Source organism: Etheostoma cragini, chromosome 3 (genome assembly GCF_013103735.1).
Source record: "Etheostoma cragini isolate CJK2018 chromosome 3, CSU_Ecrag_1.0, whole genome shotgun sequence".
Classification (NCBI taxonomy): domain Eukaryota; kingdom Metazoa; phylum Chordata; class Actinopteri; order Perciformes; family Percidae; genus Etheostoma; species Etheostoma cragini.
In genome coordinates this window covers 12,694,589-12,707,562 of record NC_048409.1, presented here as the reverse complement: position 1 = coordinate 12,707,562, position 12,974 = coordinate 12,694,589, and the positions used below count along the sequence as shown (strand labels likewise).

The 12,974-nt window shown below is 38.4% G+C and overlaps 1 protein-coding gene across 4 annotated transcripts; it reads right to left on the bottom strand.

The window, feature by feature from the left end:
* Positions 1–8,241: 8,241 nt before the first annotated feature.
* il10ra (interleukin 10 receptor, alpha) lies at positions 8,242–12,712 on the bottom strand. 4 transcript variants are annotated; one of them, XM_034867153.1, is made up of 7 exons: positions 12,450–12,712; positions 11,369–11,492; positions 10,980–11,152; positions 10,712–10,857; positions 10,165–10,333; positions 9,513–9,634; positions 8,242–9,325 (listed from the first exon to the last, which is right to left on the bottom strand). In XM_034867153.1, exons 1-7 carry the CDS (start codon positions 12,538–12,540, stop codon positions 8,402–8,404), a joined length of 1,749 nt encoding a protein of 582 aa, XP_034723044.1. In that variant the 5' UTR covers positions 12,541–12,712; the 3' UTR covers positions 8,242–8,401. The 4 variants fall into 4 exon arrangements, with proteins under 4 accessions (XP_034723044.1, XP_034723046.1, XP_034723045.1 ...); XM_034867155.1 differs by having other exon boundaries at positions 9,513–9,622; positions 12,450–12,711; XM_034867154.1 differs by having other exon boundaries at positions 11,369–11,489; positions 12,450–12,694.
* Between the last annotated feature and the right edge of the window lie 262 nt (positions 12,713–12,974).

Sequence of the window (12,974 nt, the reverse complement as noted above, 5' to 3'; positions counted from 1 at the left end):
TCTGGACGGAGACCAGTGACGGTTACTGGAAGCACTTTTCCACTGAGTGCTGAGCGTTACTGCGCAGCCTCCAACTGCCTGCAAACTTCTCCTAACAGTACGTTGATATGTCAACTATGCGACAGCAATTGACTTGCTTATGACACAATCGTTTGCCTATTTTTTTCAAAAATGTCTGCTACGGAACCATAACGTGACAAACTGGGTAATGGAGCCTTTTTAATATATTTTGTGTTTTTTCAGAAATAAACAATGGGCAACTAAACTTTTTAAATGCTTTAGATATAAGGTTATTTGCTGTCAAAGTGGCGCCAAAATGAATGGCAGTCAATGCAATGCTAACGGCGGGTGAGTGCTTGGTAGCATTAAAATTGCGCCAGAGGAGCTACGCTTCGTGGACGCTCGCTTACCCACTCGGGTTTCTCCTCCGATGTTCTTCGTTTTGCCGTAGCGACATGCTAATTATATGGAAACCCCAACCTGGAAATTGACGGAATTGGTTCCTAATGTAAGTGATATATGTCATTGACGACTACTACTTTGGTGGAAAGGCTCAGCCATGGCGTGGTCTGCTTATTTTCGCTCATGATATATCTTGTGGCATACAAAAAATACATATGGACATTTTAACATATTTGGAAACTTCCAGAGACAATGAAACCGATCCAATTTCGGCGTCACTGTCCTTTAGGAATAATGAAACACTGCCACCTCCACCTGACCAACAATATTAAATGAATGGATTTACAGAATAAGGAAGTCCTTGTGCCCTCTTCTGAGAAATATGAATAAATCTCTGGTTATGCAACCTAATAGGCTGGCTGTGTGTATGCAATAGATGATATCATTGAGATAGAGTCCTTTGCTTCCTGATAATCTAGTTTTGCCTTGATTATTGTCAAGAGGATCAGTGATCCTTCTCTTTGTGATGTGATGGGAAGATGAAATTGCTTCCTTAATTTGCTGCTGTATTACCAAGAAATCCCAAAACATGTATGTTGTACAACGATTTATTTTCACTGCTCCTTGTGTTTTCGGAACACAGATGAGTCGATGAAGTAGATGGATTTTTTTTTTTTTACTTTATGAGGAGTGGTGTCTGAGCCACCACCTGAATCTATAGACTTGCTAGCTGCTCTGTGAGGCTTTACAGATGTGTTTTGAGCTTAATGCTAACATCTACAGCATTCTAACATGCTCACAATGACAACGCTAACATTGACTTTTTAAGCCGCCTACCATACTAGCAGTACATATTGATTTGGCCAAAATGTAGTATGCAAACAAAAGCAAAATCTACAGTTTGCCAAAAACTACCTGTATGTTGTACTGATTCAGAAAAAAATTCCAGGACGCATTGGACCTGTCTATCTCACCTATTGTATCCCACACATTGCAAAGTGATAGGTAGATCCACTGACTGACTGACTGACTGACTGACTGACTGACTGACTGACTGACTGATTGATAAAGGAAGGAAAATAGGAATGCTGACTATAGATATGAAAGGGGGAATATTTGAGATGAATGTCTGAGCATCAACAATATTTTCATTTCTGCAAGCAGTTTGTAATTTTGTAACAGTACAAGAAGAAGAACATGTTTGTCAGAATGCAGTCACCTATTTAGATGAACGCAGCTACGTCGTGTGACCTTGACAAGTTTTGTGGTTCATGTTCTGTTGTTAAACTCATCATAAATGTTAGTGTGTGAATCGCCCACACAGCTTAAATAACCGGAAACTTTCCACCACTACCGACTGAAGACGAAAATCTGGTTGATGAGTGACATGTCTTGCTGATTTCTACAGCTCTACCAGCTGATGTACTGCTTGCTAAGGTACAGTAGTTTTGTAGTGGAATGACAACGACTTTTTCCATGCGTCTCATACGTCTTTGAGACACATCTTTCTTTTAAAAGGTGCAGCCCCAGATTGTGTTTAACCAGCTGGCAAGTTTAAATTGAAATGAGTCCCAAAAACTTTTGCTTTGTCTTGGAATTAGTGACTATAGTACTTTCCCCTGATATGCTGTTTTCAAGGTGCATAATTATGTAAGTGGAAGACATTCAACAAATCTTTCTACCCTACAAATGTAACCGCAAGATATTATCTGCTTCTCGTATATAATTTAACCTTCATAATCTACATTTTCAGGAAATGTTGTGAGTAGTTGAATCGGTGCCTCTTTTTGAATGCGATGTTTTGGTAATCTTTTCAGTAAAATTAAATTTAATGCAGTATTTGCACTATTATTTTCAACAATGATGAAGAGGTGCAGTTATTCAGTCATCCAACAGGAGTCTCCCTGTACCACCTGATTCAGGTGCTACTACCTTTCTGTCAATGATTTGTTAAAGAGGGTAAACATGTAAGGCTGGTATGGGAGCTATCAGAACCTGGGAGACAAAAGAAAGTCACTACATGTGAGAAAGTTGTAGAGTTTCTGGTTGTTTTTGAGTTTCCATGTGAAAACAACAGGCCGTCAGATCCACTCCGTTCTAACAGTTGCTAATGAAGAGACTGTGGAAGACAAGTAGATGGACTGGTTTTAAAGGAATGACTGGTATGTGGACATGGGCAGCACAGACAGACGTAGGCAAAAGAAGGGGGAAGAGAGTTTTGGTTCAGAGAAAACATTTAAGAAAGATCGATAAAGTAAGACAGTAACAGAGCTCAACACCAAACGGACAGGCAGGAGAGGAGACAAACAAGAAATAACATTGGTTATCCTGGCTCATCAGAGATGGGGAATGGTGGTAAGTGTTTTAGCTGAGATGATTAATTACAGTTATGTTAACAGTAGCTGTGACACACACACAAACAACTTTAAAATGACTGCTCTGCGTAGTGATTTAGATTTCTTTTGCTACTCAAGTATTAGTCATCTTTACATCATTGCTGTACCTAAATTCCAACTAAATATACTTTTCTTCTTTGGATTCAGTGTCTTTTAAAGTTTTGTTGGGTTGGCCTTTGACCTCTTGCTTGTTTCCTGTACAATAACTATACATTAAAAGCTCTGCTCATTGTTAGCTGGCAACTTTGAACTTTTTAAATATTAAAAGTATTTCAACTCTGCATGGCAACAGTGTAACCGTTAATTGGAAGGTGCTTTGAGAAATATTGAATACAATAAGTACTGTAACTGTATTTTAGTCTTTTTAAGGACAAAGGCTGCTAATTATGGCAGGGCCAGCAAGAATATTCATTCATAAAGATCAGATATATGTTAATCTAATGAAGCCCATGCAACCAGATGGATACAAATTTCACTTTTTATAATCGATGTATGTCAGGAACACAACAACCTGTAAAATCCCCAAATAACCTTTTTGTCATTTAGTTGGCTTGTTTCTTGTACTTTGATTGCTTGCAAAGTTTTCGGTGTTAATCTATGGCTAGGATTTAAGGGACTCTCTGTATTGGTATTTGTAGGGAGTGTAAACTCAACAGCAATCGGGATCGCTGTGGGCTTTGGGATCTTGGCAATCCTCTTCACCATTGCAATTGTGCAATTCTGCTGCAAGAACAAATGCAAAAAGTGCTGTAAGAAAAAGGGTAAGCTTAGCTTTAACACACACACACACACACACACACACACACACACACAGTTTATGTTTTGGCCTGTGTGTTACCAACTGTCCAGTTTGACAGCCAGGCCGGGTTGCCAGATATATCTGTAAAAACGCAGTGCGCTACAGCGTTAGTACAGCCATGAACACAGCAAACAAACAAACAAACAGATCAACGAAGATTAATTCTACCCAACCTAAAAAAAAAAAAAAATTCTAACAGTTGCGTGACCAGAGACGTAACAAACATTGAATGTGCACTGCAGTAACTATTTGAAACACTAGCTGCCACTATTACATGTTGCACCTTTTGAGATATCTGTCGTCAGGTTGGTCTGTGAACACTTTACACAGTAGGAACTACTTTCTACCGAAAATGGATGTTGACTGTGAGGTCTGAATTATCCAGAGTAACACTGACAATGACTCTAGAGTTGATACACTTTTGTTATTCATATATTTTTTTTAAATATTTTTCTATGCTATGTACACCAAACATTTGATTCATTTCATTTGTATTAGGTTGAAGGCACCATTTTCAGAGACAGTTATCTCAAAACCTACATAATAAAATCTGAACTATCTCTTTTTTTGGTCAAAAACTGGGATGCACATGGTTACATGGTCGGCACTTGACAACATCAGCCAAAACTGCACTATAGACTGCACTATGATGAATCTGTCCTATGACTGTCATATATTCACTCTATCGCTTATTTCTCTGCAGAGCCGTCACTGAAAGACAAAGTGCTCAAGTAAGTGGATATTTCGTCAAATGTCTTTCAAAAACAAAGTTTTATTTACCTGTATATAATTGTTCCTTAGTTGTATGGGTAAGCTTGGTGTGTTTTTCGGTTTGTCTCTATCTACAGAAAAGTTGGCTTAAAGAAATCTCCCCCTCCCGTGTCCATCTGCAGTGGCATAAAATGATGGCCGGTTTGGTGGCAGTTGATCCTGGTAACCACAGTGACAGAAGGCACACACCTGTCACTTATCCATCCCCAATGTTGTTTTCAGTACGTCATCTGTTGCTGTTTGAAATTCATGTACCCCCTGATATTCACACTGTTACAGATGTCGCTCTTTTTAGGTCCAAACACAAAGCATATCTGTTAAGTCTGGCTTTTAATACGTAGCAGTGGTGTGACAATTTCATTCTTTTGTTTCTTTGTGACCTTTTCTCATTTTACTGTTTTCTATGTTCACCCTCTCTATTGTATGATTTGATTTTACTCATTTTACCTGCTGGTTGCTGTAAAGTGCTATATAAATAAATTTTGATTGATTGAACCTGAACAATAAGTAATTGTAATTTTTACATCACTTTGTTGTCAAGTTGTATGTGTATGTCATTTTAATGTATTTGTAAAATAATTAATTAAAATAATAATTTTCTTTACTTTTATTTGTGTTGCTATTAGTCATAACTGTTTTAGATGTGGCTTCACATGTACACACACACACACACACACTCACACGTGTTTGAGGTTAAAGCAGAAGATCAACTGCTTAACCACAGCAGCCAGACGGATCCTTTTTCTTGTAACTGCAGGCGACTTTTCTCTAAAATCGTATGTCTACTGCCTTTTTGATACTTTCTACAGCATGGTTGGCGGAATTATGTCTCATAGTTTTTCTTCTAATGAAACTAACTCATGTTTCTCTGTATCTGATGTTTTTCTTATATGAGCTGCCTACAGTACGGTGAAGAATGTTTCTTTTCCCAGCCAAAATAGGGGTTAGACGTTTGTGACTAATTGAATTAGATGACTGTAGGCTCCCTTCACTAAACACAAACACTTATGGCAGATGATCCACTTATGGGGTTTTGAACACATCTCTGCTTTTCTTCCTCAGTAATTATATTAAAGGTCAAAGGTTGACTTTTTAGGCCACAACCAATTAAAAAGTTGAGGCAGTCTCACAGTGCCTTGGTCATGAAAAGGCCAATTCAGGCCAGTCAGTCAAATCCAAGGTTCCTATCACGATTTTTGACCCACAATTTGATACAAACCTCAATTCTTATCTTTGGGGGTGTAATACAACTTTTATTTCTGCCACATGAAAATGCTTTGTCATTAATAACATCCCACTTTGCAACACAGTTATTCAACGGATACCTTATTTATTGATATTGATTGATTCAATATTGATCGATCCAACACCAAAGATTATTTTGGACCTTAAAATAATGTTTCAATATTCGTCTATGTGGGTAACAAAAAATGATGCCACCGTTTAACATGGTCAGTTATTTTTAGTTTGATTGTTTTCACCCCGGTTAACAACTCTGCGCTAACCCACAAATTCATCAGTAACGTTAATTGTATAGATAGATAGATGACTAATCTAATAGTAATTTAGCTAGCTAGCACACCCCTATCTGTCTGCCTCACTCTCTTGGCGCTGAAAGGCTTCAGTCGGGACGTTACACCTCAGTTAGCTTTACCGGTGCACCCCCTTTTGCTTTTAGCTGTCTTTACAATTAGCTAAATTTACCAGACAAAACAGAAGTAAGGCACCAAAAGAAATAATACGTATAGTAATTTAAAGATGTGGTAACGGATCTGGACGGGAAGGATCTGTGAGTTGTAAGAGGTTTGTTGCGATTCTGCGTCTCACTCCGCGACACGGGTTTGTGGATCTGAGTGTCGCAATTTTGGTTTTATTTTGGATATCGTTACAGCCCTACTCTGTACTACTAGACACATAATGTAAATGTTGCTTGGGAATCTCTGCAAAACTTCCATTAACTAACTTTAACGAAATTGAATCGGGGAGAAACCTATACTCTATCTTCAATCTGGCTTTAAAAAGTACAGTGCAGTAGAAGTTGTTGTTAACATTAACTTATACACATTAATAGTCCTGTCTGGACTGATGGATTACAATTTTCATTTCTGCACTGTGATGGATCCATTTTTGGTTAACTATCTGCAGCTGTGCTGATTTGCACACCCCATAACATGACTGTGCACACAATCTATATTAACTCATGCAGAGCTCCTTGCAGTCACTGATCACTGGATATAAATAACTTAGAGTGCCGTGCCACTGAATGGAACAAGTGATGAAAGTGACAATGGTTCAACTTGTTGCTCTTAGTTATTTTAACCTCGAAATAGCACGTATCAATTTGTCTGGATTTTGTCAATATGACTGCTTAATTTGGCAACTTGTGATCGCAGTAGAGTCCCGGACCAATAATAACTGTTTTGCTAATTATTTGCAAATTTGTCGAGGTCTTTTAGACCTCTAACGTAAAATGTCAACCAAGATTTACAGTACAATTTACAGTACCTGCCTCAAGATCTAATCCAAAAAGTAGGACATAATGGGAGGATCAGTAGGGGTTAAACAGAAAATATTTACCTTAAGCCCTCCTAAGAGGTAAATCCAACCAAACATGCAGTGATAAAAAATAAATAAATAAAAGTTCTAGGATACACTTGGTAATCATTAGTGGACATGTAGTGAAAACCAGTAACTTGATTATTGCGGTTTAAAGAAGGACATTTTTTTTACTGTTGGAATTAACCAAACGTCTCACTTCCCCTGTATTTAATGCTGCACATGATTTTCCTATCACTGCCGGGGATTTTTATCAGCCCGATAAAGAGTGGCACTTATCTGATAACAGCTGATGGGAAGATATTGTTTTACTTACATACAGTACATGTTTGGTCTCTAAAACTTAAACCCTGTTGACAGTATTTTCTCCCTTTGTTATCAGTGTGAAGCGGGACTTTTTTAAACCGAGCGGAAACCTGAAAGAGGAAGTGTTTTTTTCTTAGCTTAGAAGTTCCGAAACCACCGCTCTGGTTTCTGTACAGAATTTGCATATGGGGATCCCAAGTACAGCTGGGATATGTGATATGTAATGTTTGTTTTCCAGTAGGTATCACTCTGTTGTGTCAGGGTTTTCCTTGTTTATTTAAGTCAGTTCTGAAATCAACATCATGTCATATGCTTGGTTTCGTGTGTGAATGTATGACATTAACAGAAAAGTCCAGGTAGGCCATTTCTTTTAATGACACATAGAAGTGCAGAATCACATATATTCACAGTAATGCACAATGAATATATTGTTTTTTTCATATCTAAGAAATAATTTAAGCTGAAACAAAGACCAGCAGTTCTGGCTATAGGACTTATGAATGTCACTTGCTGTTCTGTGTATTTGTGACAAAACGTCAAAGATATTTGTTCCTTTGTCTGACACCACTTGACATCTTACTACTTTGACTTGGCTCACAAGCATTTATTACTTTTGTCTATTTTTTAAACTAGTGGTAAGAAAAAGAAATACTTTTCAGAAACTTTATGGTTTTTTTACCAACCATACATACTACCATATAGGGCATCATTGTTGGCGGAGGTGAGAAGCATAGGGGAGAAGTCACAAAATGTCCTAAAGCACGTAATTGTCAAACCGTTTCTCTGCATTGCTTCCCACACCAGTTTCACTTCCGGCATATATCATTCAGTTGTAAATATACCCAGTGAGACAGAGTTAAATAAGGTCTTTTTGACTTTATGTTCTCTGTCTCTTTAGACTCTTGAGACTCCAACCAACAGTTACCAGCCAGCAGCTGTCTGGTCTAACCTCTATTTCCTTCCTATGTTTAACAACTCTGTTTTTTCTTTACAGTTTCCTCCTTTGGATGTTCTATACTGGAACAGTTCCTCTACCCCCAAATACTAACTTATGCTTGTCTTTCATGATTCTAAAAGTGTGTCATGTAGGAAAAGGGAGAACATTGCTCTTTTGGAGCACTCAAGTTATGTCAACATAGTTACATAAATAGCATTTTTGCACCACAGCGTGTCATTCAGTCTTCAGCTGTACATCACACAGAGACAGGGACATATTGTTCATATTGAGGTCTTTTCCTTCCTCCACTAGGGGTAGAGGTGATAGAGCTGTTAGCAGAGGGAAAGTGTCCCCCAGTTGTAAAAAAGTTGTTTCTAAGTCATCCACCATGACAGTGTCCATTTGTGTTGTTTTAGAATAATTTGAAAAGGTAAGCTCCCCTTTGTGAGAGTCCACAAAATCACATTTGCTGCTCAGTAGTCCATTTTCTATACACACAGCTCTGTATTGTTTGATAACTTCCGTTCCATAATGGCCTTGTTTATGGCACCAAGTGCACTGACCTGCTCCTGAGCAGATACACGATTGAGGTCCAGCCCTGTAACCTGTGACCACTTCGGCCAAAACTGAGTCAAGAAGCATCTGTTTGAACTCCTCATCATCATCACAGACATGAATCTGCACAACAGAGCGGCACTGGCTCCGATAACTTCTCCCAGCAACCTTAAGAGACCCACTGTCCTGTCCATCCAGAATTATGGAAGAAGAATCAAGTTGGCAGGCCAACCCCATCCCACTGTCCTTCCTTGTCCAAGTTATGTCCGTACCAGTCCTCTCATCCTGCTGGGGGTAATCTGTCTGACAGCTAGTGGAGCTTTCTGGTCCTCCCAAGCTCCCACAGCCACTGTCCTCATGTGTCATTGGAGGACTTTCTCCGGTGTTTGTAGCAGAGTTGGACTCCATGCCAACCCCACTGTCCAAGCTGGTCCTCCTGTCCTCCGCATCATTGTCCTCTTTTATCGTGACATGTGTCACTTGATCTTTGACACATTCTTTCAGTGGTGTTCTGCTACTGGACAGGAACCATCCTTTGTCAGTAACAACCTCCACAGCCCCTTCTCCAACAGAGAGTGGAAGCCAGCCACTAACAGGGGATTTCTGTGGTAAGAGAAGAGAAGAAGGAGGTTTTTGTATTATTCATTGTTGTCATGTTTCAGAAAAACGCTAGTTACAACCTACTGAACCAGCTCAGCAAGGCCAATATCAATGTGATGCAAGTAAAATAACATAGTTGACAGTACTAGTTTGTAATTTGTCCCAGTATTCTGTAATTGAATATACTTACCAATGCAACAGGCGTTTTCTCTGGCTGTTTCAGGTAACATAGGATGGTGGTTGCTATGATAATGATGGCCAACACACCCAGAATAGATAGGGATGACACAGCAATTATTTCTTTATTTAATTCTGAAAAAAACACAACAGGGAAAAGTTTAGTAGGAGCAAGCACGTTATACTGTAGGTGTAAGGCTTTTCCTCAAATTTGAACTTGGATCACTTTACAAATTTTAATCTTCCTTTGTCTCACAAACTTTAAAGGCATACTATGAAAATTTGCTATAAAAACAATGCATACTGTAGTCTAAACTGTAAACCTTAGTGTACAGACATGAGAGTAGTATCAGTCAGTAGAAAATTGAATTTGTACATTTCCCAAAATGTCAAACTATTTTAATGAGAAAAGTATATGAGTGTTTCTTCTAATGTGTCACACCTACACATTTTAGTTAACATTGTTCAATTTCTTTTAACGGTCTTTAAAAGGCCTTTTCTGTTTTATCTCACCAGCTAAATTGTTTTTCAATCTTTTAACGTATTTTTTATTTGGGTTTTATTTGGGTAAAATAAATCCATTAAACTAACCTAAATTGTAACATTCTCATAAATGTTCAAAGCTGCTGTCCCTTAGCTGTGCCTGATCATTATGTTTTTCTTACCTTGCTCTGGCAGCTGCAGACACTGTTTAGGGGACACACTGTTGGTGGAAGGAGCTCCATTTCCCTCCACCTTGATGCTGACACAGTACTCTCTCCCCCAGCGGAGGGAACTGAAAGACATAGTCCTCTGATTTTCCCCCACATCATCTACCAGGTATGCTGTAGTATTCTGTGGGGTAAAAATCGAAATGCCATGCAGGTCAAGGCATTGTACAGTATAGACCACATTGTAAAATATATTTGGGGGTGAGGAAGGTTTAAATGTCAATTAAGGCAGAAAAGTACAACGTTAAATGTTGAAACATTCTTTTTTAAATACACCAAACCAGGGCCCAATCAGAATTTAGAAATTATTCACCGAAATGTGCAGTAAGACTTTTGGTCTGTTTCTAAACTGAACATTTGAAAAACATGTAGCCACTTTTTTCAAGCGTTAATTAATTAACAAAACAATCTACAATTGTTACAGTCAGTCCCAAACTTGTTTGGAATTTTAGTGATAGGGTTGGTGGAAAGGGGGGTGCTTACATTATTTCACATATTATACCTTTTTATCTTGTCCTGTCTCTTCCAGATAGATGGTGTAGGTGAGTCCAAAAGGAAACATTGCTTTCAGAAAAGGTTTTGGGTGAACATAAACTGTCAGAGTGTTGGAAGTAGTCCATAAGGTGAAGGAGGGAGGCTGCAATTTGCCTATAGGAACAGATAGAGGTAAGAAAACGACAGTATAGTGGGCATACATTACTTAACCAGCCAAAATACAAGGTTTTCAACATGGTACCCTGGCTTTCTACCAAACTAACAACTATACTTACTTGTATTTAGGGTAAATTTTGTAAATTTTGTCCACATAGACTTGTCTTCTCCTGCAACCAGCTGAACTCTGACCTTGTAGGTAGTGGAATATTCATGTTCAAGGCTGCTGAGGTCACAGTAGGTCTGTTTGATCCCTGTGCAGTGGTCCACTATGGCCCAATCCCCAATGTACCTTAGGAGAGAAAACACACCAGTCACAAACTAGAAGGAGATGAAACCTTGGATTATAAGATACATGAAAAATAACATTCCAATAAAAGTAAAAATGTTCTTGTAAATAATATGATCCAAGAAAAAAAATGGTTTAGAGGTAAAGGGAAAAGAATGCTGTAATGTAAATTGCAAAATGATAGGAGGTTTGTCAAAGTAAAGTGAAAGGTAAACTTACTTTCCCGTTTGTACATTGTAGCGGGAGTTTAAGGGGGCGTCCGCTGGTTGTTTCCAAAGTACTGTTACCTCTCCATCCAAAATATTCACATGCACCTCGCCAGGCTGAGGGACGTTCTGGCCTGCTAGAGAAAAAAATAGGGAAATTATGATACATATTCAGTGGTAGGGGTGGTTTCAAGTTAGGATACCAGTACCTTAAAGTGATAGAAAATACCAATAGAGTACTTCATTTAACACCTCTATTTTTAGTATTTCAATAGATAAACATCCTGTGGAAACCATCTTGGCACACTGAACTGCCTGGCAGTTGGCAGTGAGCAAAACCATATACACAACTATCTTTTTCTCGATCTGAGTACAAAAGGATTGAACGCAGCTTTCGTTTGAATCGAGTTTCAACACTACTTGTTACTGGGTTATTTCTGTCAATATCTTAAAGGAGTACCAATATCAAGCCCCATTCAGTGCTTATTATTAGCCTACGAGAACATTTCAATTTCTCCAAATAAAGTACCGTTATACATGATGGAGGAAGGATATATTTTTACTGTTTGGATTTCAGACTGTACAATCTTAAATCTTGTCTACACATGATGAACAAATGCTGAAATGTTTGAAACATAGGGATGTGGTCAGGAGGAGAAAAGGAAGTCTGGTCGACGAAAAGAAGCAGTGATCTTGCTAATCATTTATGGGATCTCTTTTAAAATGACACTATGGAATTTTTCGTAAAGGGAACAGAGTTTTAAACATTTGCTCTATAACCGTGGGATTCATTTATCTGAGTGGAATAGGAAAATTTGCAATATGTTCCATGTAATTTTCTTTTATCTTTGATGGTGTCATGATGGATGGCATATTGCAAACTGAAAAACAAGGCTTGGTTTCATCACAACAGCTAAACATTTTTTACAATGTCTGTATTTGACCTAAGGTATTTCATGTGACTGTAACTATTCCATAATGATAAACAAAAGTCATTGTCACGAAAAAACATAGTAAAATGGTTTAAATATAAACAAGATTAAACAGTAAAACAATCACACTTAAGATACTGTGTAATAAAAGTGGTTGATTACCTGACACAAAGTTTATGTAGATAATCAGAAAGACAAGAATCAGTGTCTTATTGCTCATATCCATGTCTGGTATCCAGATATACATTATCATTCAATCATAATCCACACAGTAACTGCCAAAAGTCTCTCCTTCCAGTCATCAGTGAGGAAAATCAGCCCGTAGAAATATCTTCCCTCCACAATAAATTCAGAATAACATTCCAGTGTTGAGAAATGTATGCGGAGGGGATGCAGCTCTTCTCTCGCTGATGTGGTGTCTGTTCAGCCGTGGGAGAAATAAGAAGAAGCAGCTTGTTTTTTTTGGCCCAACTATTTACGTCGCCAAATATGTTCCTCTCTTGGTCAACTCCCCTCCCTCTCAGATGATAAACTTCCTGTTGTGACTACATCAGTGACGCTGCTGCGAGTTTCATCTCTCTCACCTCTCCAACCAACTATTTTCCTTCCTCTTTCTCTTTTCTCCTTTCCCCAACCTCAGCCAGTATACAGTGAACTGCAATTTAAGGTCTGACGAAAAAACGAAAA